The 26,984-nt window shown below is 47.6% G+C and overlaps 12 protein-coding genes across 12 annotated transcripts; 8 read left to right on the top strand and 4 right to left on the bottom strand.

The window, feature by feature from the left end:
• BDV27DRAFT_142955 (uncharacterized protein) lies at positions 1 to 680 on the bottom strand (the record flags this gene model as incomplete). The annotated part of the gene is made up of 3 exons (XM_032070023.1): positions 1 to 20; positions 210 to 314; positions 395 to 680. 3 exons carry the CDS (start codon positions 678 to 680, stop codon positions 1 to 3), a joined length of 411 nt encoding a protein of 136 aa, XP_031930389.1.
• Positions 681 to 2,725: 2,045 nt separating this feature from the next.
• BDV27DRAFT_76340 (putative MFS transporter) lies at positions 2,726 to 4,987 on the top strand. Its single transcript, XM_032077525.1, has 5 exons — positions 2,726 to 3,882; positions 3,936 to 4,198; positions 4,258 to 4,383; positions 4,446 to 4,564; positions 4,627 to 4,987. Exons 1-5 carry the CDS (start codon positions 3,243 to 3,245, stop codon positions 4,949 to 4,951), a joined length of 1,473 nt encoding a protein of 490 aa, XP_031930388.1. The 5' UTR covers positions 2,726 to 3,242; the 3' UTR covers positions 4,952 to 4,987.
• A 609-nt stretch (positions 4,988 to 5,596) lies between these two features.
• On the top strand, positions 5,597 to 6,567 carry BDV27DRAFT_142953 (uncharacterized protein; the record flags this gene model as incomplete). The annotated part of the gene is made up of 2 exons (XM_032070022.1): positions 5,597 to 6,238; positions 6,292 to 6,567. The coding sequence occupies 2 exons, from the start codon at positions 5,597 to 5,599 to the stop codon at positions 6,565 to 6,567; spliced, it is 918 nt and encodes a 305-aa protein (XP_031930387.1).
• A 333-nt stretch (positions 6,568 to 6,900) lies between these two features.
• On the bottom strand, positions 6,901 to 9,259 carry BDV27DRAFT_76322 (elongation of very long chain fatty acids protein). The gene is made up of 2 exons (XM_032077524.1): positions 8,303 to 9,259; positions 6,901 to 8,246 (listed from the first exon to the last, which is right to left on the bottom strand). Exons 1-2 carry the CDS (start codon positions 9,092 to 9,094, stop codon positions 7,422 to 7,424), a joined length of 1,617 nt encoding a protein of 538 aa, XP_031930386.1. The 5' UTR covers positions 9,095 to 9,259; the 3' UTR covers positions 6,901 to 7,421.
• An 835-nt stretch (positions 9,260 to 10,094) lies between these two features.
• BDV27DRAFT_124128 (uncharacterized protein) lies at positions 10,095 to 12,024 on the bottom strand. Its single transcript, XM_032066024.1, has 2 exons — positions 11,623 to 12,024; positions 10,095 to 11,557 (listed from the first exon to the last, which is right to left on the bottom strand). Exons 1-2 carry the CDS (start codon positions 11,722 to 11,724, stop codon positions 10,460 to 10,462), a joined length of 1,200 nt encoding a protein of 399 aa, XP_031930385.1. The 5' UTR covers positions 11,725 to 12,024; the 3' UTR covers positions 10,095 to 10,459.
• A 745-nt stretch (positions 12,025 to 12,769) lies between these two features.
• On the top strand, positions 12,770 to 14,315 carry BDV27DRAFT_76303 (uncharacterized protein). The gene is made up of 2 exons (XM_032077523.1): positions 12,770 to 12,896; positions 13,070 to 14,315. Exon 2 carries the CDS (start codon positions 13,127 to 13,129, stop codon positions 14,264 to 14,266), a length of 1,140 nt encoding a protein of 379 aa, XP_031930384.1. The 5' UTR covers positions 12,770 to 12,896; positions 13,070 to 13,126; the 3' UTR covers positions 14,267 to 14,315.
• A 622-nt stretch (positions 14,316 to 14,937) lies between these two features.
• Positions 14,938 to 17,311, bottom strand: BDV27DRAFT_124123 (pseudouridine synthase PUS7). Its single transcript, XM_032066023.1, has 2 exons — positions 17,072 to 17,311; positions 14,938 to 17,013 (listed from the first exon to the last, which is right to left on the bottom strand). Exons 1-2 carry the CDS (start codon positions 17,278 to 17,280, stop codon positions 15,039 to 15,041), a joined length of 2,184 nt encoding a protein of 727 aa, XP_031930383.1. The 5' UTR covers positions 17,281 to 17,311; the 3' UTR covers positions 14,938 to 15,038.
• A 1,336-nt stretch (positions 17,312 to 18,647) lies between these two features.
• On the top strand, positions 18,648 to 20,642 carry BDV27DRAFT_124122 (uncharacterized protein). Its single transcript, XM_032066022.1, has 2 exons — positions 18,648 to 19,243; positions 19,297 to 20,642. Exons 1-2 carry the CDS (start codon positions 18,854 to 18,856, stop codon positions 20,140 to 20,142), a joined length of 1,236 nt encoding a protein of 411 aa, XP_031930382.1. The 5' UTR covers positions 18,648 to 18,853; the 3' UTR covers positions 20,143 to 20,642.
• A 608-nt stretch (positions 20,643 to 21,250) lies between these two features.
• On the top strand, positions 21,251 to 22,228 carry BDV27DRAFT_76271 (uncharacterized protein). The gene has a single exon (XM_032077522.1). The coding sequence runs from the start codon at positions 21,384 to 21,386 to the stop codon at positions 22,065 to 22,067; it is 684 nt and encodes a 227-aa protein (XP_031930381.1). The 5' UTR covers positions 21,251 to 21,383; the 3' UTR covers positions 22,068 to 22,228.
• Positions 22,229 to 22,953: 725 nt separating this feature from the next.
• BDV27DRAFT_142946 (uncharacterized protein) lies at positions 22,954 to 23,865 on the top strand (the record flags this gene model as incomplete). Its single annotated transcript, XM_032070021.1, has 2 exons — positions 22,954 to 23,498; positions 23,841 to 23,865. The coding sequence occupies 2 exons, from the start codon at positions 22,954 to 22,956 to the stop codon at positions 23,863 to 23,865; spliced, it is 570 nt and encodes a 189-aa protein (XP_031930380.1).
• A 555-nt stretch (positions 23,866 to 24,420) lies between these two features.
• On the top strand, positions 24,421 to 25,131 carry BDV27DRAFT_169888 (uncharacterized protein; the record flags this gene model as incomplete). The annotated part of the gene is made up of 1 exon (XM_032075153.1): positions 24,421 to 25,131. The coding sequence occupies one exon, from the start codon at positions 24,421 to 24,423 to the stop codon at positions 25,063 to 25,065; it is 645 nt and encodes a 214-aa protein (XP_031930379.1). The 3' UTR covers positions 25,066 to 25,131.
• A 776-nt stretch (positions 25,132 to 25,907) lies between these two features.
• Positions 25,908 to 26,591, top strand: BDV27DRAFT_155139 (uncharacterized protein; the record flags this gene model as incomplete). The annotated part of the gene is made up of 1 exon (XM_032072092.1): positions 25,908 to 26,591. One exon carries the CDS (start codon positions 25,908 to 25,910, stop codon positions 26,589 to 26,591), a length of 684 nt encoding a protein of 227 aa, XP_031930378.1.
• Positions 26,592 to 26,984: the final 393 nt, after the last annotated feature.

The following is a 26,984-nucleotide window of genomic DNA, read 5'->3' as shown; positions in this document are numbered from 1 at the left end:
TCAGATGACTCTCAGAGAATCTACATAGGTTATACTTCTACAAGTTTGACTACAACTTTCCCTAGCCAGCTTATAAAGGAGTGAAAAGAACAAGATAAAGAAGAAAATAGAAATAGTTGTTGTATCAAGCACATCATGAAACTATTGTTTGTTGACAGGATCCGCATTAAAGTCCGCCGTGCAGTGCACGATTGAATCCCCAGCCTGACTGAAGGGGTTTCCGCACTGGAAGTGGTCGGACTTGTCCATGTTGCACTGGCCGACCTTCTTGTCGTCCGTGGTGAATAGACCGTAGTCACGGTTCTTGTAGATGGCTGTATCATGATCAGCAGCGGTTCAATGCAAACTACAGTAACCAGCCAATATGAAATTAAGAAAGATTCAGGTGACATACTGTAGTGCCCCACTTCAAGGTTAAACTCGAGCTCCTCGAAATCAGGGCAGCCCTTGCAGCGTACACCTTGTCTACCACCGCTCACATCGCTGAGGGAAGATATGAAGATGGCCTTGTTATTGACGTCATTGCAGTCAGGGGGCGCGTTAAGGAAGAAGAACCCGTCAGAATTGACGGGAGCCATGCCATCGTTGACTGAACCGCTCTTGATAGAGTAGATGTAGAAGTCTGCTGCTGCGAGGGGAGCGAGGGCCGCGGCGACGAGAGTGACGATGGCGAACTTCATGATGAATCTCTGAGAGAGAAGGATATTTGAGTATAGAGTAGGAGAGTGATTGTATGCTTGATTGATTGACTTCCTAGTGTATACGAGGGAGTTTCATGCAGGCTTTATAGATCCAGAAGAGCTGGTCGTGTCAACCTTGTGTATGTCCATTCTGCCTCTCAATTCCTTCGCCAAGACATGTATATTGGGATAAACATGGTTTGTTGCTTGAAGATACTGGAATAGGAATGACCGAGAAGGGGCCAAAATATGGATGCATGCTGTATTTGAGATATTAAGAAGGAGTTGCGGGAACTCTCACGATTATACCTAATGAACTGCTGCAGGGACCTACTAGCTTGAGCTGTAGGTTCAGATAGACTTCGGAGCGGAGTCGTAGGGTCTACACGCGCGATTACGACAGTGGCTGCTGCAATAGATAACTATAGGAAATGTATGAGCATGCTCTGATGTATGTACATGGCTGACCAATACCCATTGCTTATAATGCTCTGGGGTCCCATTTGGTAGGTGGGCAGGGACTTGATCTTGGATAGCATCCAATTTGGTATGAGCATGATAAAATGACCAACGGCCATCTCAATCTCTTTTTGGTATCGGTGGGTCTGAAATCCGGCTCTGGCAAATAGCAACGCTGTTGCCATGTAAATGTGGATATAGGAATGGAGCGCATTGATTAAATACGATGAGTATCTTGCACTGTACATCTGAGCATACAAAAAGGGGGTCCATTGAGAAATTGACCCAAAATTCTTCATAGTCCGATAGGATGAGACTACTTTTGAGCATACTATGTAGATACAATTACTGTTGAAAAGCCTCCCCTTCGTCCAGCTGCACTAAGAGAAGAGCATTCTAGCGGTTTGGCCCGCTCAATATTCAATACCCCATGTGGCGAGAGTGATGCTTGGCAGCACTTTGGGGCCGAAAATTTTGGTTGACATTCCATGGGTCACCCGAAAAGTCAATCAAGTGTCGTCTCAGGATTTTGTTTCAAGCAATAAACAAAATACTGATCGCTGTTTATACACGACACCTAGTTTTCCTACGCTGTAATGCTCCAGAAAGAATGAAGCCCTACCTTATGATGTTGGGGGATGAGGCTTGATACGGGATTGGGTTTCGGCCCCAAAGGATGCTGAAGACTAAGCAGTATCGGAATCGGAATGGGAGATTCCTCCCTCCAAACCGAATTTCACCTCGTTATATCATGGAGATACATTCTGTCAATACCCTCTAGAAGAAACCGATGTGTATTTAGAGGGGAAGATGTGACAGCGTAGGAGAAATCTCAAAGGCAGCACGTGAGGGGTTCTCAATTCCGAGTGCAACACGTGCCGAGGCAACCCGATCCGTGCCGATCTACAAGCCCTAATTCATCTGGAGTAGATTCAGACCACCACAAAAATGACGTACGAGGACTGCCTCTCCCCTCAGGAAGGATCCCGAGCTCTTAGTATCAGCCTTTATAGCTTTTCCGTTAATGCGGAGTAGTGTATTGCCACACCGACAATTAGGAGTTCTTTGGCATCCTACCAGACCAGATATGGACGGGTAGCCGAGAAGCTGGGACCGGAAGCGTCCTTTGGGTCCCGGCCCACGGGGAACGTCCGTACGCGGGGGTCATATGAGTTAGTAATACATTCAATTTTGCAAAAGCTTGGTCAGAATCTTGTCGGAGCCGAGATGTTGCTTGTGGTACTTTGTAGAATTCAAGAAGCAAGGTGTTTGTAACCACCGTCTTTCTCGGGGTGAAGTTAAGCTTTAATTCCCCGGTTTGTCAGACATGAACACTTCAAAGAGGTTTCTACTCGACACCTAGATCTGTTATCATTAGGAATCAAAAGTAAAGTGCCGAAAGCGATATCCCGTAACAGGGGGAACCCCCACGGAAGGACCGAGACTCCCCCCACGAAGATTTTTGTCACGAGAAGAAGAGGAAAAAAAAAAAAGAGTGACCCCCACGCTTCACTCACTCCACAATGACACTCGCTTGGTTCGTTTCTGCTTCCTGATTCCACGAAGGCTTTTCCCCGGTCTCCAGACTTCTATCTTTTTACTTTGGTCTTCCCCAGTCTTTTTCCCCGCCTTGGCCTTCCCCATTGGTCTCAACCATACCTAATTGACTCGGTCCCCATTTGCCTAAAATCCATCCCGACATGGGAATATGTCGGGAAGCCCAACGGGTGCGGTTCCGCGGGTCGTCATAGTTTTTTTTCTTTCCTACACAAAAAGGTCCCTGATCCCGAGTCTGGATGCATGATCTCGGACTGCATTCTCCTCTCTCCTCCCTCCCTTCCTCCCTCCTTACTTCCTTACTTAACTCCTCTTCCTTCTTCCTATCTCCTTCCCCTCCCCTTCCTCTTTTACTCCTGTCGCCCCCCGCTTCTTCCTACTGGATTTCGGAGTAGTGACCCAACACCGGCAAGCCGAAAGCTCCTAATGTGCTGGGCATGATTTAGTTGGAAAACTTCAAATACCTCCCATCACCCATACCCCACGGGGTCTTTTCATTGTCAGAGACGACTTGAGAAAACGACAATCCCCCAACAACCACAAGCCATGGCGGACATCTCTAAGTCCGGCTCTGATGCCGCACACCTTGAGGAAAGGCCCATAACCACCGCAGCGAACCCGGCGCTGGCCGACCCAGCAACGCGCGCGCGGGTAGAGAAGAGCCTGAAACGCAAACTCGATGCTCGCTGCGGCTTCTTCGTTATCATCTATATCATGAACTACCTGGATCGGAACAACATGGCCGCTGCTCGTCTTAAGGGACTCCAGGATGACCTCAAACTGGATAACAGTCAATACGCGACCTGCCTTAGTATTCTTTATGTCGGCTATATTCTGATGCAGGTCCCTTCCAACATCTTCATCAACAGAATCTCGCGGCCCTCTCTTTACATCGGAGCCGTTATGCTTGTCTGGGGTCTTATCTCGACCTTGTCAGGCGTCGCCACCAACTTTGCGGGAATGGTTTGCATCCGTTTCTTCCTGGGTTTTGTTGAAGCTGCTTTCCTACCGGGAGCTCTCATGATCCTGTCGAAATGGTACACTCGTCGTGAGCTCACAACGAGAAATGCCATCCTTTTCTGTGGAAACCTTATCTCGAATGCATTCTCTGCACTCGTTGGAGCTGGTGTCCTCTCCAACATGCAGGGCACTCTTGGTCACGCTGCCTGGCGTTGGCTCTTCTGGAGTAAGCTTCCTTGACTCTCCCCAATATCACACAGATGACTGACTCGTTTCCAGTTGAGGGTGCCGCCACAATGTTCATTGCCATTTGCGCAGCAATCATTCTTCCTGATTTGCCGACCAACACACGCGGTTTCACCAAGGATGAGCTTGACCTAGCTCAGCTACGAATGGCCGAGGATGTCGGCGAGGCTGATGTTGACTCTGAGGATCAAGGCCCGTGGGATGGCTTCTTCATGGCCATCAAGGATATCAAGATCTATATCATGATGATCACCTTTACTGCTTACGTGGTCGGACTCTCGTTCAACGCCTTCTTCGTAAGTTCTTCCTGTTTCCTCACTTTTTTTACGTGCATATTCTAACTTGAGAATCTTAGCCTACTCTTACTGGAACCCTCGGATTCGGTTATGTGCCTACCCTGCTTATGAGCGCCCCGCCATGGGTGTTCTCCTGTTTGTTCTCTCTGGTCGTTGCCTGGAGCTCCGATCGGTACCAAGAGAAGGTTTGTCTTCCCCTGCGACAGTTCCACTACTCATAGATTGCCCCTCTAATTGATTGTTCTAGTTCTGGCACATTGTTGGCCCCATCCTCGTCGGCCTGGTCGGATTCATTATCAGCATGAGTACTCTGAACGTCGCGGCTAGATACGTCGCTCTCTTCCTTCAAGCCGCTTCCTACGCTGGGTAAGCCGTTTTCCCCCTACTATATATTATCCATCACACCCATAACTAACCACACATAACAGATTCATCGTCTTCTACTCCTGGATCAGTTCCTCCTTCCCCCGTCCCCCCGCCAAGCGTGCCGTCGCAATCGCCATGATCAACGCATTCAGTCAGCTCGGCAACGTCGCCGGTTCCTACGTCTGGGATCTCCCCGAGAACGGATACCGGAAGAGCTACGGCATCGTGACCGCCATGTTCGGTATCACGATCGTCGGCTGCTACGGCTTCCGCATGCTCCTCAAGAACCTGAACAAGGAACTCGAAGAGGCTGAGCATGAAGACATCCCCCAGCCGGATGCGGATGAGACCAGGGCAATGAGCAAGGGTTTCCGCTACCTCACTTAGGTTCGGCCTGTGTCTGTTCTTGTTCTTGTATAAGGGTCTTTCATGGGCTGGGCTGATTTATGGGATCTCGGTTAACGATTTGTTGCCTCGTTTGGGATGTTAATTCTGGTTGGGTCTACTTTTCTTTTTCTCGTTTCACGATGGAACGTGTATATGATTTTTATTTGACATGATGGGTCTTTTTTTCCATGTCTGAACATATTTATATCTCAATCAAAATATTCTTTATAAACTTAATTTTGCAAGAGAAAAGGCTGTAGTCTTATTATAATAATAAGTACTGGTGCTGTCTTTGTTAGGTAGTGCTTTAAGCTGTTTCCCTATTACCGTGCCAACTGAAGGATGTCTATAGATAGATATAGTAAGTATAAGTATTCCTTTTGTACTAGGAGAGGTTAAAATAACTATGATATAGTTTTTAGAGAGACCCCCTTCCTGGCCGAGTGTAACATCCCCTAAATAAACGAAGGACGAGAAAGAACGCTCGGGGATATAGATCAGTGCCCCGCCACTAAATCCTGACCCCTCAGAGCTAACACCCCAAGGATTGTGTGGGGTGTTTTGGTTTTGAAGGCACCAACGAGCATTCCTCTCATCCAACATCGGACTCATAGGATAAAAAAAAAAAAGAGAGAGAGAAAAGAAATGAAGCGAATACTATTCTTGACTACCGTTCCACCAGATATTATCGGGACAAGTGTTTCTGACCATGAGTGGTCGAATGATATGTTACCATCACATCTTTCGAAACGGGGAGCCTCGGTAAGCATAAAACGATGGACAGACGAGGACATCATCACCTCCATGCTGGACAGTGACGTAGTTACATTTCTCTGGGCCGAAGACTATTACCAAAATCATATTGCCTTTGAAGAATTCCTACTTACGGCCAAAAGGGCCATCGAAACAGTGGGACAACAACACGGCGCAACCCATCCCCGTGTGATCAATCATATCGACCTAGTCCAATGGAACATGGACAAGAAGTATCTCCTGGATATGCGCGACGCTGGGTTCGACATACCCATGACTGAGATCGTCGATGCGGAGCCATTTACCGGCACGTCGGCCTTGCATCAACGCCTACAGGCATTTCAATCATCCGGGCCCGTCGTCCTCAAACCATCTGTGTCTGCGTCCTCGAATAACACTCGACTCATCCCAGATATCTCGGCATTATCAGCCGATGATGATGTGTATCTGGAGCTGTGTGTGAAGGGCCGTCTGGGAAGTTCCTTGGTTGTACAGAGATTTGAGTCTGCCATTGCCACGGGCGAATATTCTTTCGTGTTCATTGGGGAACAGCTGTCTCATATTGTGCTGAACCTCCCCCCAAAAAGGGCGAGTTCCGCTGCCAGCCCGAATTTGGTGGCGAGGGTAGTTGCATACCGATTGAGCAAATTGAGGAGACAACGTTGTCGGTGGTGAATACTATTTTTGATACCCTTAAGGATTGGTTCGGGGATGGATCAACGGGGGAGATGGGTTATGTACGTATTGACGGTTTAGTGGCCGACCCTCGTGCGTTCATTCTGATGGAGATCGAGGCTATCGAGCCACATCTTTATCTTGAAATGAAGGGTCTTGAAGATATGCTTTCCCGTTTGTTGAAATAGCGTCAAATGATTTGGTTGTTGTCGATAGTTTCCACTCCATTTCAAATGTGAACGATTCATCCACAAGGAATCTGATCGATGGAAATGGGCCTCCTCCCTAATGATAACCCTTTAGACTCGACAGGCCGAGGAATCGTTATGCGTTAGACATCTGAGAGCATGTTCAATGCTTCGCGGGCGTAAACAGACCCCTAGAGTATATTTGGGCCTCCCCAGGACTTAGCTCCACGTACGCGAGCCTGAACTCTGCTTCGCTGCGTGACTCGGGAGCAAAACGCGATGAAAGAGACGTGTTACATATAACATACGTTATGCAGGAAAAAGGGAATAGGTCAAACGATAAACAATGCTTTTTTGATATCTTGTGCCCTTAATCAAAGATATTATTCCCAGTTCTTTTCAAAATCCAGATCCAGCTGTTGGTATTAACATATTCACATAAATAGACAGAAATCTATCAAGACAAAAGTAAATTCAAGAAAGAAAAAGAAAAGGAAACGAGGAAGAAAGAGCCAGCCGAATGACTATTAACGCATTATAGGACTTGTCTTCTCTTCATGGCATAACTCGAAATGATAACCCCCGCGGCTCTGATCAGGTCATGGGTCGCTGACGGCGATACATGATCTAATGGGGCGATCAGACCGGTAGGGGGTCCCCGAGGCTCGTCGGGTTCATATCCGATCTGTTCTTCTCATCGTGGATAACGTTTTCGGAACATGAAATAAGGAGAAATCTTCTGCTTCGGGTTGGTTGCCTATTGGAATTTATAGTTCGTTATAGGTGGTTCTCGGGCAGTGAAAATATGTGAGGGTTGTTGATATTTTTTTTTTCAGGACTAACAAAATGAAGTCTTAAGCATTTCTGTTCAGGACATCATAGGGATTCTTGTCCTTGACGCTAGAAACGTCTGTGGTGGCCTCAACGTCCTCCTTGGTGAGCTTCTTAGCACCATGCTTCACCGGGGAGAAGCCCTGTGCAGACTCTTGGTTGGCCAGACGTGCCTTCTGCTTCGAAGATGCGCGAGTCCGGATCGGAGAGTTATCGGCGGCGGGCTGTTGGGACTTCTTCCGGAGTGCCTGGGCCTTGTTGATAGCTTCATCCTCAGTGGCTTCGCTCGTTTCGCCGCTCATCTCGACCGACTTCTGAATCTCACGGCTCACGCGGTGCAATGCATCGAGACCGGCCTTCTCAGCGGCATGCATGTGGGTGGGCTGCTGAGGACTGGGTTCCTTGCGAGACAGATAGGAACGGATGAAGAAGCGGACGAAAAGGTAAGTCAGGGGCAGAAGATAAGTTACGTTGAGCCAGATCGCAAAACCTTGGCCACTGGTGTCCATGCAAGTAACCATGGGACCTACATGAGGCTGCGACATATTGTCAGGGGTCTCCGGCGCATAGCCCACATTTTCGGCAATACCTTCCGCGCCAGCTGCACGGAAGCCGAGCTTCTTGAGCCATGGGGCGACACCGGAAGCAGCTGCGGTAGCCATGGTAGAGCGGACTGCAGAAGCCGCGGCGGCAGCCTTAGTCTGGGGAGGAAGAGTGTAGTGGACAAAGAGATAAGAGGCCGCCCAGGTGGTTCCGACCAGGAACTGGGTGATTTGCATGGAGGTCAGGGAGCGCTTAATCACGGTGGGGACACGAATGCGCAGAGCAGTCAGGGTATAATAAGTGTACTACGTTTTTAGGTTAGTTCCGCTGCAGGATCACGCATTCAACCAATCATACGTACCATCATCGCATGGATTCCCGAATTAACCAGGGTGAAGATCCAGATGGGAGGGGCGACGTAACGGATACCGGCCCACATGCACATCATGGCACCGGCGTGGTGGTAAGTTTGCAGGGTCGAGCTCTTCTTGCCCTTGGCCAAAATAATCGCAGTATCCAAAACCTCGTAGAACTTGGACAAGTAGAAGATCCAGCCCAGGTAGGCCAATCCTTGATTCCACATCCGACCGACATCGGTAGGGTCAGGCACCCCGCCGTCGGCCAGCTTGTATTGGGGATTCTGAATAGACCACTGGTCGGTCAAAGGGTTGTACGTGGCGGCATTTCCGTAGCCCCGGGGACCATTAATCTTGCAGAGCGAATCCACCACACCCACAAGGCCGTTGGGATCATCCCGGTCAGGCCACGAGTTGCGGAACGCCTGGAACATGCCGGCGAAAGTCCATGCGGAGTACACGGCGAGGAAGACATTGTGAAGGATGACGAAAGCCTTGAAGAGCTTTGTCTGACTGAATCCCCAGGGTTTGTATCCGCGACTCTTGTTCACACGGTTGAGCAGACAAACGGTGACGGCATACACGCTGGCGATGGTGATGGGGACGCGCACATCTAGCAGTTGGTTATACAACTGGGGAGGGATATTGAAGGGCTGGTTCCATGTCGGCTCAGAGGCCTGGGGCGCTGGAAGAGTGGTAGGGAGCTCGTCCGGGGGAAATTTCAATAATGAAGAGGGCGGGAGGCCGATGCGCACGACCGCTGGGCCCGACGCGGTCTCGAGATTCAGATCGAACATGTTGCTAGATTTCCCACCCCGGGGAGCGTAAAGTTGCAAGGTGAGGCAAGGAGAATGGCTTTGTATCCAAGCTCACTTCCTCGGGAGTAAGAATCGCGAGTCCGGGTTTACGGAAAGAAAAAAAAAATGTCGGGAGAAAAACTATGGAAAAAAGGATTAGAGAGAAGGTCAACAAAAATGAGGTATTATATACTCCGTATGATGATGAATACCTAGAAATTGGAGCCCGGAATAAATGCAGGACAACCCCAGCAGCAACAGGAGGATCAACTTAGTCGGCAATGAGGCAATTGGCGAGGGAGAAAAAAAAAAAAAAAGGAAGAATGGAAGATGAATGATCGACCAGTTCTCAGCCAAACAGACCAGACCTTCATGTTTGAGTTCTGGGGTCACCAAACGGTCCGGATCAATGGGAGCGAAGATTATCTCCGTAAGTGGAGCCGCGATGCATTTTGTTGGGAACTTGGCCCTGACGAACACGCAGCGAACCTCGGCCCCAACAGTTACGTAGGGAAAAAAATCCATCTGAAGGCCTTTTGAACAAGGAGTATCTCATGCAACGGCCATTGGTTCAAGCGATCTTTAAGTCTTTCAATTATTGGCCTTTATATCAAGGGATCAGCACCCTATCATCCAGGACGCAGGTCTGATTGGCCACACGCGATGGATTTCCGCATTGATAATGTGATGGCATGGACGACGATTATCAGTTCTTTCGTAATGTCGTCTCCCTCGGTTTGATTTTCAAGGAAACCAAACAAACCCCGAGACTGAACTCTGGCTCGTTTGCACGATATCTACTGCCATTGACGCAATTGTTGTACTGTGTATGGAGTACAGGTCCACGCGAGATGATGCGAGGATGATGAACCGCTGCTCTCTCTTCCCATGGTTCTCCAACGCCATCAAGCGATCCGCTGATTCAGCACGTGCATGACTCGTGGCGGTCACAGCCTTAGGCACCAACGCCTTGCCTTCTTACTCGTAGTGTGAAGCATTAACAAAAACTGTTGAATTCATATTATGACGTATCAGCATTCATGTATCGGTATATACGAAGTTTGCACATGTAGCAGGAATCATATCAATCACCCACCATTCAAGCGCACTGACATGATATCGTTGCCCCGTTCCGCATCTACATCTGCTTGATATCTCCACTTGCTGAACATCCGTTATCTCACTGTACAGATTTTTACAGTTTAGAATGGCAATGATAACGATATGCTACCTAAGCAAGACAACGCCAAATGAGTAATGATACAATCGCTACAACAACTCAAGATTCCGAGATGCCTTTATAGAGTACGTAAGAAAAAGAATAAAGCAGAGCCAAGGGTAGTATTCATGGGCTGAATGTTCCGCTCAGCGGGGTTTGGTACCAAGTGGCACCGGAGGAGGTGTGGTGGACGGTGCATTCACCGGTGTAGATCGCATCCCTGACTTCTTGGGGGGAGGGGGTGGTGGTGCCTTCTTTCGACTGATGGACTCAGTATCAACGCTCGAGTTGGAACGACTCAGATTGGGATGAGGAGGCACGGGCGGTGGCGCTTGGTCCGAAGGTGTGGAACCCTTCCGGTCGTCAAAGAAGCTGTTTACCCGCTGGGAGATCCCGTACTTCTCATTGAAACCACTGAGCTTCTGCTTTCCAGCTTGAATTTTGTCGTCGTGTTTCTCGCGGAAATCCTTGATAGCGGACGTAGCACTCTGCGCATCTGACGTAGACACAGTGGAGGACTCACGTCCATATAGGCTTCCCCGGGCCGGCGGGGGAGGAGGTCGAGACGGATTGCCAGAATTCGTCCTCATTTGGGAGAAGCGCGTTTGCAGCTCACTGACCGGGGCTTGACCAATTGACCCACCCGTAGCTGGGGACGCAGACCTCGGTGAATCGTCACGGTTTCCGATTCCCAGAGAGGGAACGGAAACTCCCGCCTGAGCAAGGCGGGATGTAGCCCCTTGATTCAGGTAGCCATCAGAGGATTGTTCTGTGGTAGAATGAGGAGAGTATGCAGGAGGAGGAGTAGGTGAATGGGACTGCGGCGTCGAATTGGTCCGTGGAGGAATTCGGGGTGGGATGCTAGGCTTAGTTCCGGAAGCCGCAAGATCTGCTGGTGACCCCGTGCGTCTAACGGGGGGAGGGGGAAGGGTACTCGGATCTACGCCTGTCCGGTTCGCACGGTACGGTAACGGAGGGGGTGCTGGTTTCTGGGGTTCTGTCTCAGCTTCCGCTTGCTCTTCTTGTTGGCGAGTATCCTGTTGGTGAATCTGCTCTTGCGATACGGGGGCACCTAGGCCCCTCCGGTCTGGTGTTGTCTGATTTGGGACAGCAGCGGCGCCATGATATTTGATATGCTTCGGTGGTGGTCCAAAAGCTGCCGGGTCCTTGAGCGAGGAGAGCGGCCTCGAAACATGTTCCTCACGCTCGCTATCCTTGTCTTTGCCTTTCCCCATCCATCCGGCCTATCGGGGGAATAGTACATTGTCAGTTCGTCTCAAGTCGCTTTGTTGTAATGAATATAACACACCACTTGGTTAATGCCTTTGAAGTCACCCCGCCAACTCTCCTTTTGCCCTTCTTTGCCCTTGGGGTGCCAGCCCTCCTTGAATACCCCCTTAATCCCACTCATTGTCGGTGCAGCTTCTGTTGACCACGGAAAAACCTGCACAGTTCAGCGAGTAGTTGATGCCAATGCCGATCAGACCAGGATCGGTGAAGATAAGAACGAGTTCGGTATGTCACATCGACCCGTCGTCACTGACCGTTAGGCGCGGGACCATCTTGGTGGATGTTGATGGCACTAACGCATCTGGGTTAGTGCAGCCTGGAGGTTACGTTATCTCCAATCTCCGAGAGGGTCACGTGGAGGCCATTCATGATCTTTTGTCATGATTGTTTCCTTCGGCATGGAGAATTATTTACACTTCCGGAGTACACGTAGTTCTATAAATATATATGTATAAGACCGGACGTTGTCAGCTGTGCCCACTCTGCATCTTATCCTTGATGATGTCTTGCCAATGTACCCTGTACTATGTCAGAACTAGAGGCAAAATGAGCCACTAGATTCTAGCCAAGGATTGGCCCCCAAGAAACCGCTGCGCAACATGGCTCTCACCATAGCCACTCAGATGTCGATCAAACCAATGGATTGTTGGTTGGAATGCGCAGAAGTCTGAACCCAAGGCTGACCACCAAGAACCTTTTTTTTTTTTTTTTTTTTAATTTTTGAGGAATCTTCTCCCCTGCCTCTCTTGAGTTCGCGACGCCATCTATCACTGTCTTTGTTACAACTTACAAATGTCTGTGCAACACCGAGGGCACGAACTGCTACGCTTGTCGACAAACCTTGAGTTCCAGGAAACCGTCTTGTAACATGTTGATGTCCCGCATTTTAAGCACCAGCGGAATGAATCCATGCCCTATGTGTGCCATCCACCCAATGGTGATCGGCGTTTCATATTATGGCGCCGTTCTCATCTTTTGCTGATTGGGTAGCCCACGGCCCTCATTGTTCACTAGTAGCAAAGTCTAGTAATAACTGCTTGCGAGATGCTGCGCCATGTCAGCTTCCTTTGTCTAGTATGCATTCCCTCACCTTTCTTTATCTTACGGCTCTTTGCCGTTGCAGGCCCTCGCTTCCGGTCCTTTTACTCTACTTCTGCTCGCTCCTGGAATTGCATGACTATCATGGACTATAGCACGAAAACAAGTATCCCACTCCTTTGACTCATAGATCGACTTCTTTGGTCTCATTGCGTCTACTTTTGGCTTTTAATATTGCGGTAGGTTACATCTAATGTGAGACTCAGATGTCTTCTATGTTCCATCCTTGATTCAGTTTGGTTGTCGGCACTACCGCACATATGGATCCTGTTCCCTTCGCAAAATCTGATTTCTGTCATTCCCCCCCCCTGTCGTGTGTACGTATATGTTGATTGTCCTTCTCAGATGTACTTAGGGTTGTGTATTAGGACCTACAACTCTCAAGGAAAACCAAGTTGATCTACTTCCATCGCAAACATTCAGGCATGGACCATCCCATGGTCGTCGTTTTGAGAGACCTTATTGCTGGACCGTCCAATTTGCACGCCCATGATCGGGCCCGTCAACAACCAGACTGCGGTGTTTCGTGTGATATATGGCCGAACAAGCGATTTCTGTGGGACGCTTCGGGACCATTTATAGGACCTGAGACTACAATAAATACCGAGAACTCCCCGGCTGTAACCCAGGCGGCACGGACCGCCATGGCGTCTGCAGAAACGAGCGAGACCACCTTTCAGAGGGAAGTCAACTCTGAGCCTGATTATGTGGAATCATTGGCGACGATCACATCGACCCTGCAATCAGAAGCAACATCTCTACAACATGTACCACCGATGGACAGCAAGCCTACAGGTCTCCAAATTTCACCGGTTGTCACTGTACCTCCGTGGAGTTCGGTATCCTCTTTAACAACTACCACAAGATTAGCTACACAGCCTGAAACAACATCCACAGCAGCTCCAACCATCACCCAATCCGCACTTGGACAAGAAAAAAACAGTGGTGGCGATGGCATCAGCACCAAAACAACAATCGCCATTGCCGTACCCGTTTCCGTCGTCGGGCTTGCTCTCTTCGCAGGGCTTCTGTTCTTCCTCCTAAAGCGTCGTCGCCGAGAGAGAAAAATCGCCTCCACGAGTAATCCATCCTTAGTATGTGCAATCCCCAAACAAGAACCTTCTTGGGGGGATTTTGGATCAACCCCGAGAGAGAGAACCTCGTTCGGAACCATGGCACAACGACCCATACCACATAGCCATACACTCACACCGGATACCCAGTCCTTAAACCGAGACGTACGCCCACCACCATCCGCAGACAGCCGCAACGGCGTCCGAGGTCGCTTCACCGAACAGGTTCACTCAATATACGCACCCGATGGAAGTCCAATGGCGTTAACCGCAGAAAACATGAGCCACCACGAACAACACACACCTCGATCTTCGGCATGGCCCCTATCACCATTTGGAGATCCGATCAATATTAACAACAATAATGATGCGGCCTCGGTCGTTTCGAGGCTCAGTGATAGACCGGGTGCGACGCAGAACCGGGACATGGATGATGTTTCGTCTATCTCGTCGATAGATGACAATGAACGGAGGCGAAATACCCGGCCGTAGGGCTTCGGGGATGCGGAGATGTGTGTTTGTGATGTTGATCGTTTGGCGTCGTGGTCTTTCTCTTGGCCCTTTGAGCTTCTTCATATACTATATACTCTTACTTATACTCCTGTGTACTGTACATTGATCTATGTTCTCTATACCTGAAGCAGAGAACTCCATTTAGCGATTGCATTTCTATTACCCTTGACAAAACAAGGACCATCCAATTATTCCCATACCTCATACAGTAGGTAAACAGAGCCCTGGCCGCCCATCTACCAAGCCAAACCAATAATCCCCTTATGGCGGTTCTCAGACAATACCACGCTAGTAAGACCTCCAGCACCTCATCCCCAGCAGAAGAGCTTTTATACCTATAAGTAGACCCGCTCTATCTCTACCAATTTTGGAGGAAATTTCCTGACGAAAAAGCTGAATACGCAGCTATTTACATCATATATTAGTATCAAGTTATATTGGAGCAAAAGACTGTTTTGGTTGTTCATTGGACGTACTAAAAGATGCACATTTCAGAGGTCCAGTTCAGACTGTGGTCAACTATTCCTGCCAGGTGCGAGATGGGTTGACCAAAATCCTCTGGATGTCCGGGCGGTCGGGTCCTTTCCGCAGTGTCCTTGGCATACCTAGTCGTTGGAAGCAATGACAGCACTATTAATATGGATAGATTATATGATATTGAATCTATGCTCAATATATACAAAACTTTTTGAGCTTACACCAGATGAGGTAGTGGTGCATGCATTGAGGTATATGTACAATAGTCTTTGAATCAACGCCCACCGAAATCCGGCTTATACGCAATCACCTTGCCCTTCATCAGCTCTCTCAGGGCCATCGTTGCATACTGACTAGATCCCAGCTGGAACTTCAGAACGACAGCAATCTTGTCGGCGGAGTCTGCATTAGCAGCGGTACTTTGGTTGCCGTTAAGCTTCTCCAGGTCCGTCTGCACGAACTGCTCATCATCCACGGAATACAACTTTACCTCAGCCGAATAGTCTGCTCCCATTCGGCTGAGGAACTTCCGGTAGCTTCCACTCAAGCTGATGTCCTTCCATTTACGGCGCATGTCATATGGGTCTAGACCGCCACCTTGTTCGCTGCCCATGAAGCGCTTGTAAAAGCCATCCATAGCATTGGAGGGGTAGAGCACGTCGAATCCTGGCAAGGGGAGGACAACGTCGAAGATCGTGTACTTGCCGCTGGCGGCTTCCTCGGCTGTCAGGGCTCGTGCGCGTACAAAGGCGTCGCTTGCGGCGTAGGCGCTGTCCCCTGCATGCGGGGCGATGATCACCTCACCGTCTGCGTCGACCTCAGTGGCAGGGCCATTGGCGTTTTGGTTCTTGTCAATATGTTCGTGAATGAGGACCAGGTCTCCCTCCACAACTTTGTCTCCGTATAACCGCCACCGCTCGCCTGCAGCGAAGTTCCAGACCAAAGATTGGTAGGCGTGCACATACATCAACCGCAGGTTCCGGGGAATCGCCTGCAAGGCTCCCAGGTAGTCATTCTTGGAACGGCCCAACTGCCGGATCAAGTTAGCTTCTGCGGAGAACTTCCGAGGCAATTTCTCAAGGGCTTCGTTGATTCTACTAGTCGTTTCGAAGATGTGGATGGCCTCTGCGCGGGCCTTGTCATCTGAGCTTATCAGAGCGGTCGAGTTCTCGCCTTCTTGGGCAGCGGCCAGAACATGGGGACTATAGTGAAGGATAGCATCACAGGCGCCCTTGAAGTCTCCCTGTAGCATTTTGACACCCACTGTGTCCGTTCGCGTCGCAAAGGTTCCAAAGCGCTGAAGACCGTAGTAGTTGAAGTAGCCACGCTCACGCAGGTTTCGTAAAGCCGAGCCTACGCGCTCAGTGGCATTCTTAATGGCGGTTTCACGATCTTGGAGGTCAATGCCTGGGATATCACATTCGCGAAGCGTTATAACGAACTCGTTTCCGGCGAGATCACCTAGCTCAAGGCCATACTTGCGATACTCAAAATCGCCAAGTGCGGCATTGCGGAGAGTCGAATTCATTTTCGCAAGTCGATCAGCATGCACGCGGTGGGCGCAAGCTCTTTGCGTCGTCACTCCGCGTCGGTCCTTAGTGCCAGCAAATTGGAAGCTCTTGGGGTTCAACCTCAATGTGCGCGCGATAAAAGATATAACTTCCATCGTATCCTTGTTCTCCTTGTAGATAGTAAAATGCAAATAGGGGCCTCCCAGCTCATCCCAGTTGACACGGCCTTGGCTCCGGCCACCCTCGCGAGCACCCTGCGCCTTGCGCTTGGTTCGGTTTGCAGCGACCGAGATGGTCATTAGGCCTTCAGCATCAGTGGAAGATTCAATCTGCGAATTGAAGATGCGACGGATCGCCTGGTGCATCTTGATGCGCAGGTCGCGATCGTTTACAACAACGGTGGGAAGTCTACCCAGTTCACTTGGGCGGGCTTTCTCATTGGACTGGGCGCGTCTATGCAGTGATATAATTTTCTTAGCGTGATCGGCGCCAAAATAGGAATCCAACAGCGCCTTGTCCTCATCTGAGATTTGAAATTCGACTGCAGGTGTCTCCGCGTTGGGTGTGGCGTCGCTCGCAACCGCCGCTTCTGCATCCCCCTGTTGTTTGTTCTCTACTGGTGTTTCCGTCTTATCCGCAGAGTCATTGTTGTTCTGTTCCGACTGAGGTCCAGCCAGGGCACTTAAATGCAGCACTTCGCCCGAAGGAACGATCTCATTGACCAAGAAATCGGTATACCTGAAATCAAACAATTTCAATCAGTGAAAGGTTTCCTCTCTCTTATTGGAGAAAATACCTCTTTTTCAAGATGCCAGAAAACCCCGTATTTTCTGGGCTAACAAACTCAGTAATCCCAACTTCGGCCTCCTTCAATGCTTGAGCGTCACGTTCGGAGATTTCCGCAGGTGCTCCGGCGGAAGGGGGTAGGGTAGCTTCATCTGTTGTAGAGGTGTTGTCAACCTTAAGCCGCTTACGCGGCGACTCGACAACGTCAGCGCCTTCCATTATGAAAAAAGAGCGGGGAAGGTGATGTCAAGTTGAAGCGGGAAGCGATAGCAGATGGCTTGATGCGGACTCGGAGCTCTCGATAGGTTTTGCTTCGGCGGCTCCGAAAGGGGATTAGTGTAACCCTAGCCCTACATCTCCCCATCAAGGAAAATGCCGTACGATGCAGTAGATGGGCATATTCTTCAAGTTTACTGGGGAAGTTGTTTCTGCTTCAATTATATCTCTGATTTCTGCTCTCTTTATCATGAAGTTATTTACTCTACACTAAAGTATAAATTCACAATTAAATTAGTATGCTCACACTCAGCAAAATTTGCAATAGCTATCCGCTATATATAACACAACCGTTCACTTTGTCAAGCACAGTAGCTAGAGTATCAAGGGTAACTTCGTAAATTAAGAAACAATTCTTCGATTCATGATTATGTTAGAAGGTATATATGACCTGGTTGAGGTCTTAGCCTCATAAGATGGACAGAGCGTTACTGTAGATATCATTTTCAGGATGACCGAGAGTTTAGAAGATTGACATCCAACACCATTTCGAAGTTAACCTCATAGATGATAGAAATCAGGAAATGAGATCTTGTGCATAATCTATACGCTTCTATACTTCATGAAGGCTAGTTCAGTGAGCGCTCTGTCAGATACACATTATTCAGCCTGCTACGATCCTCTCTCTCTCCCATCAATGTCTCACCGGTTGTCCCAAGGCCCGGAGCTCCCATTGTCGGAAGTGAGACATGTAGCACTAGATATAATCTAATAGAGATAATGAGTCGGAGTCAAGCAGCCAATCGAGCAGCAAGGTGGTTCCAACGGGTAATACTTGATTAAGAGGGCCCACAGGGTCAACACGAGCCATGGGTTGGATGCCTTTTAGTACCCGTATTCATTCTGTGCTAAAATAGGGATTGCCATGGCGCAGTTTGTGCCCCACTGTGGATATTTCTAGGATTCTTAAATAGTAGGGATCTTAGTATCTTACATCACCAGGGTCTGTTCGTGTCTTAGAATCGAGTAAAGATTGTCGTTCGAGGTCTCCTATACGACGGGTGACAGTGATAAGTACTTGTAGTAATACTGTGATATTCGCCAGAACACCAGACCACCAGACAACCAGAAAGAAAGGCAAACAAAAGTACCCTTCCAGCGAAGACGAGTATGACGAGAAAGGAAATCTGACAGTAGTAGTATATCCTAACGTTGGAGGCTTAGACGTTGGAAGGTACCCCACTAGAGCTAAACTAAAGACCAAAAGATCTCCGACTAAAACTTCCCATTCCGTTTTGGCTTAACCAAAGACCCTTGCCAAATAAAACAAGTGAATATAGCATTACTCATTCGGAGAGCCACCAATAAGGGCACCCTGGTCCTGATCATCTGAAGTCGATCGGTTGCTGTCTTTGTTATCGCTCCACAAATTTCTAACCCAGCATGCGTCCCCTGAAGTCAAACCAAGAAATCTGGGAACCACTTCCGTATTCCTTTTTTCTCGACCGAAGCTTGTTTCCCTCAATGAACTTGGCAATTAACTCCATCCGCTCGTTCTATTCAAAAACCGATAGCGATGATTCCACAAAGACAGAGGAAGCTATCGATAGGTGGTCGCAAACTGATCCTCTTGCTGTTGGCGGTCCTGATCTACGTCGTTCTTTATCATCTCCCACCTCCGCCAAAGACCAAGAACAATACCAGTTCGAATAGAAAAGCCCCAAAATATGATGTGGACACTACTCCGCGATTCCTGCATCTCTCGTCCTTTCGTGAGGCCCCTGATTCAGAATATGAGAAAAAGGTTTCGGATGCACTGCTAGAAATAGAAAGAAAAGCCCTACGCGAGAGCAATTGGGATATCTCCACCGAAGATCGAATCTGGCAAGTTGCGCTCGGTAAATACATCGAGCGAGAATCGGATTCATTAAATTTTGAGCAAGAAAATAATGGATGGAAGTATTCAGTAAGGGTTACCCCACACTGAACCAGTCGTACTTTCATACTAAGACCAGACAGCTCGTGGATGACAAAAAAGCATCCAAAGTCATTACTGAGATCTTCTCAAGCGTGCCAGATCTCAGGAAGTTGTATGATTCTTACCCGTACCATGTGATACGTTCGGACCTGATCCGATATCTTATTCTGTGGTACTACGGTGGCTTCTACGCAGACATGGATGTTTACCCGGCCCGCACTATCAAAGAATGTCCGGCATTAGAGCCACTCTGGGAAGATGGTTCCAAAAGCCTGAATGTCTCCCTTGTTGTAGGCATTGAAATCGACGAGCCACATGCCTCCCCGCGCCTCATGCGTGAGTGGCGCTGGATTAGACGCTACCAGCTGATCCAGTACACTATGTATGCGCCACGACGCTTTAGTCCAATACTCCGAGAGGTGATTGTTCGAGTCATGGCTCACACAAGACGACACATTAACCAGAGCAACTTCCTGCGTGGGCCACGCTACAAGGAGAACACGATTCTGGAGGTCACAGGACCTGGAGTATTTACCGATGCAGTTCTAGATGTGCTATCTCAGACTCTGCCGCCGACTCACAGCTTGGTAGAATCGTCAGTGAACGCGGATGCTGACATTGGGGATCTCGTTTCGCCGTCTACCGGAGTGACCCAAAGGCGGGTGACGTGGGCCCCATTCAACAGAATCAAAGAGCCGGTCTGTGTGGACGCATCGGAGGCCATGGATGGAAAGTCTATGGGAGGCGTCTGCGTCTTACCTGTGAATGTATGGGGAAATGGACAAAGACACAGTGGTGCCGAGGGGTTCAGCAGTAAACATGCATGTATCAACCATCGTTTTGGGAGAACCTGGAGAAAAGGCTGGATGGAATACTTCTTTGGGTAACTTAGGAGGTACTCTTGCTCTATGGTGGGAAAAAAATGCCATATTCAATGGAACTCTTGTATGGCCCTTGCAAGCAACATCCAAATCACAAAAAGGATGATTTGGGATACGTGTCACAATGACTCTCTGAATCTCTGTCAGGTACCTCGCCCATGATACTCAACTACGGGGGCTGGTTCAAAGGGAACTACGTATTTACGGCTGTTCTTTGACAAAATCGGAGATAGTGGAAGTATGGATGTGATATGGTCACTCCAAGGGACAGCACACTGAAGAGAACCACAGATGAGGAGCTGAAGTTACGGGATTATACGAGGACATGACAGTGACTTACGGACATCGATAACATCAGCATGCTTATTACCCCGACTATACTTTGTATTTACTGTATGATATTCGAGAATTTCTGTACACAGGTGAACCGGAATATTTTTGTTATTCCTTTAAAGGCTGCTTTTAAGTAGCACTATTTAATCCCACAATAATATCAAGCCCTAAACCCCACGAGAATGAATCTGCAGAGTCTGGCAAGCCCCTTTCTAACCTAGGACGAAGCCCTAAGCTACCTTATCGTAGGCTTGGTCACTGCGCTCCGACCTCTATAAGAGAATGTCTAGATCCACTCTACATGGCAGAGTTCGAGTGGAAATGTTAACAAATGATCCCAAAGAGCAATTATGCGACTATCCCGCATAAAAGCCTTACCACACAGAAAACATCATAAAGCCCCCCTAGCGAAAAAAAAAAAAAAAAAAAAAAAAAACAAAGACAAACACCCATTGAAACCCTTAAAGTGCCACAACTTGCTACTCGGACCACGTCAGCATCAGCAGAATCAAGGTTACATGGGGTTCATGAATGTTGGGAGCTCGGTAGTTACCAACTCTCCAAGCTGCAGAAACCATTGATTGTTATGGATCCCGTTATAGCAATGAAGAAACGGCAGCTGGTGCCTCAGTGTCTAAAGATATCTTCTTTGCGGGTACACAAATACCGTGTAACATGATGCTGGATTTGTCAACTGTTGACCACGCCACGCCCTGAACATGTCCTTATTAGATAGATCGGGCGCTCCTCTAGACCACGGGTATATATATTCAGTGGTGTCTTTCGTGTTCATATCTTCCTGTTCTCTGTTTACTATTTTGACTATCTTTGGATATTTCTACTGTTGATCTCTATATCTAGCTATTTGCAAAAGAGAACCAAGCAATTTTGAAGAGCATTGGTCTGTATACAGCATGAGTGACTTATCAACATTTGAGCCGTCAAAAGCCCAACTACGACATGACCCTATATACTACGTGAAGCCGGGATCCGACGACAAAGAGAAGTTGAAAAGATGTATTGAGATATTCGAACATCAGGAGATACATCAATGTTTCCGTGAGTTAGAAGACGAACTGGGAGCTGATGAACCCACTATTAAGAATGCCATTGCCCGCAAAAAAGCCCTCTTGATCGACGGTATCACCGTTGATGCGAGCCTACATGATCTTATCTGCGTGTTCGTCGATATACCCGAAAGCAGACCCCTCGAAGCTCGTCGATGTCTCCTTGATTCTAAAGAGGAACTACAGAAGAAAGTCGATACTGTCGGGCACCGGCTCGCCGGAGGCCAGTCCTTTGATGCGCTCATCCCAACCGAGCCAGTTAAGGATGGGTATGTGAGGATCAGTTACAATTTCTGCACCAAGGCTGGGAACGGTAGAGTGGTGTATGAAGAACTATTACATCTTATTGGTAAATACCTTGAGAATAGGTTGACTGATTCGGACATGCCAGTTATCCTCGGTGATGAACTCCGGATGGCTCAGACTGAACCGAGATTGTGGCGGTTAGAGCGTGGTTATGTCCACGACAGGAACCCACTGGGCGTGTCGAAAGAAATCTTTTCTCCAGCTTGGAAAAGGGTAATTGAATGAAGAACACGGGGATAGTCGTAGCACCTGCTTTAGCATGGATATCTCATTGTTTTCAATGCTTGAATTCGTTTAAGAGAGGGTCCTATGTTTGAGAGGGATAATGCGCATGTAACCTAACCTTTGATACGATTGCTCTTTAATACTACTATTGTTATCCATCACCTTGTCTCTTTTGATTAAGGTCTAGGATTTTGCGGTATGCTGAATGGAAGTTTACTCAAAGAGAAAACTCGCTTTTTGGTCTGATTTAATGAGCTGATGTGTTTCGGAGTAGTGATACTTCAAAACTCATGGGATTCTACCCTTCAATCATCCAAAATCTTTGAATGTGTAGCTACTTGGGACTACATGGCTTTGATACCCGTTGAATAATGCACATGCGTTACTTTGTTTTCATGGTCGTGTTTGTTAAGCTGAAAGGTCCAGCTGGAGCATATTAGCATGCCTTTAGTATGCACAAAGTAAATAAAGATTTTGGACAAAAAAGAAGCAAAACTTCCTTTACTCTCCAAAGATAGCTTGGTTTGTAAAGCGGTCTCGTCAGCGTCAAGCAAAAGTCAATGCGATATGCGTTCTTGTACTTTGAATATAGTAGTTATTCTAAACACCTGCCTCAATTGGTGTCTAGATCACAGTATAATAGTGAAAGCCACCCACACTATGTCTTTGGATCTAAGGTACCTTTATCGAATGAACACTGGTACGTCGCAATGGAATTTCCATTAATCGATTCACAATATTGTGTCTTTACAAAGAGAGATTAACACTTCCTGAGTGTATAAATACAGCCTTGGTCTTCGCCTACTGATGTCTAATAATTATGCGCCATTGGGATAAGTTCCACCTCTTGCCAATTGCATTTCACATCTACAGCCCAGCAGACAAAATGCGGTCCCTATCACCAGGAGACCCTGTTTTCTTCTACGCCGCCATAGACGAACTCGACCGTGTCATAGATCCACCAAATAACACCGCTATCAAAGAATTCCTAAGAAGCAACCGCACACCCACAGAAGAGCAGACACGCAAAAAAACTCTTTTCATGGAGGGTGTCATGGTCGATGCGACAGATAGAAATCTCGTCTGCATCTTCTTCGACGTGAAAGATACAAATGACGTCTCTGAACTCGTCCGTTCTTCCCTTTCCCAACTGGAAAAAAGGTACCAGGACGTGGCGGAGGATCATATTGCCCCCCCGCTAGGCCCCAATGACCATAATTACTTTAACCACTCCGCAGTCTGGAACTGCGGACTCTACCCTGGACATCCAAAGACCAGGGTGAGGGAAGGGTATGTGAGGATTTGTTACATGTTCGAGACCCGGGCCAGACATAGTGGCGAGGTACTTATGTGGCTGTATTCCATGCTCCGGGTGTTGTCTAGACATCCTGATTTGCGTCGGGGTGGTCTGCCCATCGAACATAGAGGTTTGTATGTATTCCGTACTAGTCCGACCCGGGGCTTACATCGGTATAATCCTAGGGCACTCCGTGGTGTTAGGAAAATCTATTGATGTTGCAAATTTACTAGACTGTGTTGATTCTCCGTCTAATTTTCTTTTCATGTTTTAATTGGGCTTAGGAGCTTCTACATGAAAAAATGGCTTGCTGTTAAATATCATTATTTGTTCAACCATATCCGCACACGTTTGTACCTTCTAGCCACGGTACTGTGCACTCATCTTCTCTACCGAGGAGGGCTTTTGAAACTGAAATCTATGTTGCTCAAACATAGCGATTGGCAATGCCTATGGAGGAGGAAAGTTAAAATTAGGGTACCTTACTATGTCAAGACGTGAAATACCGTCTTTTATGGATGTCCGTAATAACCAAGGCTTTTGCCAGTTCTTTGGGAAAATACCTATGCTCAGAGTCGGAGGTAGCCTATGATGGTAGCCCTGCTGATGGGCCTTGGCGTGGATTGGAATATATCAAGGAACATTTAGGCTTTACAAGGAAATTTCCCCGTCTGCTGCTCTAAACACCGAGCTCTATCTTAGAGACTGGGAAGTAGAGACTCTTGTGTGGCTGTTTCCATCTGTGGTATCTACGAGCATTCTATATACCAAACCAATAGCTTTATGCAAGAGGCCAGTTACTTGCAGTTTCATTCGGATCTTGTCATATAGAAGGGTCTAGGTGGTCTCTCTTGATCGTTGTGTGTGTATACATTAGAGCGGATGTTCCCCAGAGCATACGAGTATAAAGTGTAGGTCATGTTTTCGTCCGAGTTCTTCTGGTTTCTGTTTACCATTTCAGCCATCGCTCTTCATTACGATTGCCATTCATATCCTACAAACAAAACTTATACAATCCAAACCTCAAAGATGGAACACTACGAACCCACACGGGATATGGAAACCCAAGAACCAGGATCTCAACCCACTGGAAGAGAAGACCCAATGTGGCGAGTCAGGCCACACACCTGGGGAAAAGCAACAGGCCCAGGTGAACACATCAGCGCTTTCCGGAAAGAGCTGCAGGGTCTTCCTCCATTTTGTGACATGAACCCACCACCAGATCGGCCCCTAAAAGTCCAGCTTTTTGAGCAATGGATCGTAGTCGATCTGACCAAGCAAGATCTCATCTGTCTTTTCTTTGATATACCCTCGACTCACACCGAAAAGGTCAGTGTCCGCTATGCCATTGCCAAATCTAAAGAATTAGCGGATAAGATTCCGAGAAACAATTTCGGTCACTTAGTACATCCACTAAGCGAAGTTCCTGAGGGGAAACAGCGAATTTGTTTCATGTTTGAAACATTTCACTCTACTCAACCAGAAGTGCTCGATAAAGACTTGGAGGTGATTTTCGCTGGGGTGAAGAAAGTTCTGGACAAACAAGGGGAAAAAGGTCGAACGAAGGTGCTTCCGATTGAGTGGGAGAAACGTTATGTGTTTACGGTTGGACAGATTGAGGATATAAAAACCTGGGGTGTATCGCCTAGCAACATCGGAGCCATAGCTCTTGAGAGCTCACCTTTTTCTTCTCTAAGTTGAAGGACATCGATAACTGAAGGACTGCATGGCTTTTTGTCTACTGTTTCAATAAAGTCTCCGGTGAAGAGCCTTTGTTCGACATAATGTGTATACAGTTGCTATCTACAATGAAATGATTTTCTGAATTTGGATCTATGAACGTATGCTTGATTAGTAGCGACGGATAATTTGTACTCAAGTGCACATCAGTAATCATCAGTATACCTTTATATCCGACAAATGCCTAAGCCTTGAGCATGATCCGTACCTTGATCCGAAGTGTAGGGAGCCTGAGTGATATAAAGGCTCCACCAGTATTTATGACAATGAAAACCTACATTCAATGTCGGAGAGTGCCTTTGTTATACGCAAATATTCTGTAACTGAATTAATATCTTTACTACCTGATATCCTATATCTAAAGTGGCAGAAACCTCGAGTATGAAAGTAGGAGAACAACATCGTTAAGTTTCTCAAAGCATGTTTCTGACACAGAGAATCGAATACTTTGCCAAAAGGTTTGCCACGTTGGTGTTCTCCACCAGTAGGATCTTTACATATGCTGGGAACTTCCTAAAATTACCGGTAAAGGCAGCATCTACTGTCTGAACTTATCCTAACACAGGCAGAATGGCAGTATATCATGCTGGATTTACCACTCTCTTATCCTCAAAATTTAATCGTTTCCAGGGAAGACGGATGCTTCCCTTCAGTCTACAGGCATAGATAGGGACTCACTCCTCCCTGATTCTTTGGCTTCTTTGTTCACCCACCATCTCAAGTATCCCCAGTTCTTTGTCAATATCTACACCTATAAGAAGCAACAGATTCTCTAACTCAAAGAGCATTGACTACGAGGCAAGATGCACGACCAGCACAATGACAGATCAGCACCCCAGTCCAACCGAAAACAACCACGTTGGGTCATCCCAGACCCGTATAATCCCCAAGAAGACCTCTTCAAACATGAGATGCGACGTCATTACCAACCCACAGAGAAGGAACTTGAACGCAAGGGGAGCCTTTTCTCTCAAGGTATGATGCTCGACGTGACTCGGAATAACCTTGCTGCTGTTTTTGTCGACATACCTAAGAACCCAATCAGTACTCGCCAGGCCCTTCTTGATGCTATAAAGGAAGTGACTAGGAGGGTGATTGGTAGCGAGAGCAGTGGCGATGAGTCAGAGGAGGACAATGGCTCTGCAGGACTCCCAGACGACGATCTCGCGGAATGGAAGGAAAGAGTTTGCTTCATGTTCGAGATGGAACCTACTGCCAGAACTTCCAGGGTTATTCTCGAGGATCTATATAGCTTCATCCAGCATGCCACAGAAGCAAATGAGCACATGTTGAAACTCGATGAAGAGCAATTGCCGATCGAGATCTTTAAAGGCTACACCATGACTAAGGCTGATCCTAAATGGCCTTCTGAAGAATATGACAAACAATATGCTATTGCAAAGCCCTATGAGGATTGGGCGCCATGCGAAGCACTAGAATGGTTGGAGCAGGCAGAATGCTCTGAAATGATGGATGTAGATGACTAGTTGTGTTGAGCTAGTTTTGTCTTCATTGTTGAGTTCGTTGATGTTTGTTGGAAAGATGGGAGAAGAAGGACATGAGCATATTTTTGGCTTTGAATCTATCTTTATTGTTGAATTGAATGTCATTGTTATCCACTATAAACGTCTTTGCGCTCATTTTAGCATCGTAGATACTATAGTGTTCTTTAAAAACTACTATAAAACTTTATTATCCTCTATATAGAGTGATAAAGCATACACCCGGGAACAACAATAATCAAAGCCTAACTCTTATTTTGTACAACCAATTCTATAAAAGTAACAATGAACACTCGACATCAGAGCCATTGATCTCGACTACTATCTCCCTTCAAGGCCAACAATCCAACCCTCCCCCCCCCCAAGCTCCAGGAACTT

This window comes from Aspergillus caelatus (genome assembly GCF_009193585.1).
Source record: "Aspergillus caelatus strain CBS 763.97 unplaced genomic scaffold BDV27scaffold_38, whole genome shotgun sequence".
Taxonomy (NCBI): domain Eukaryota; kingdom Fungi; phylum Ascomycota; class Eurotiomycetes; order Eurotiales; family Aspergillaceae; genus Aspergillus; species Aspergillus caelatus.
The sequence above is the reverse complement of the archived record's forward strand: the minus strand, read 5'-3'. Positions and strand labels throughout refer to the sequence as shown.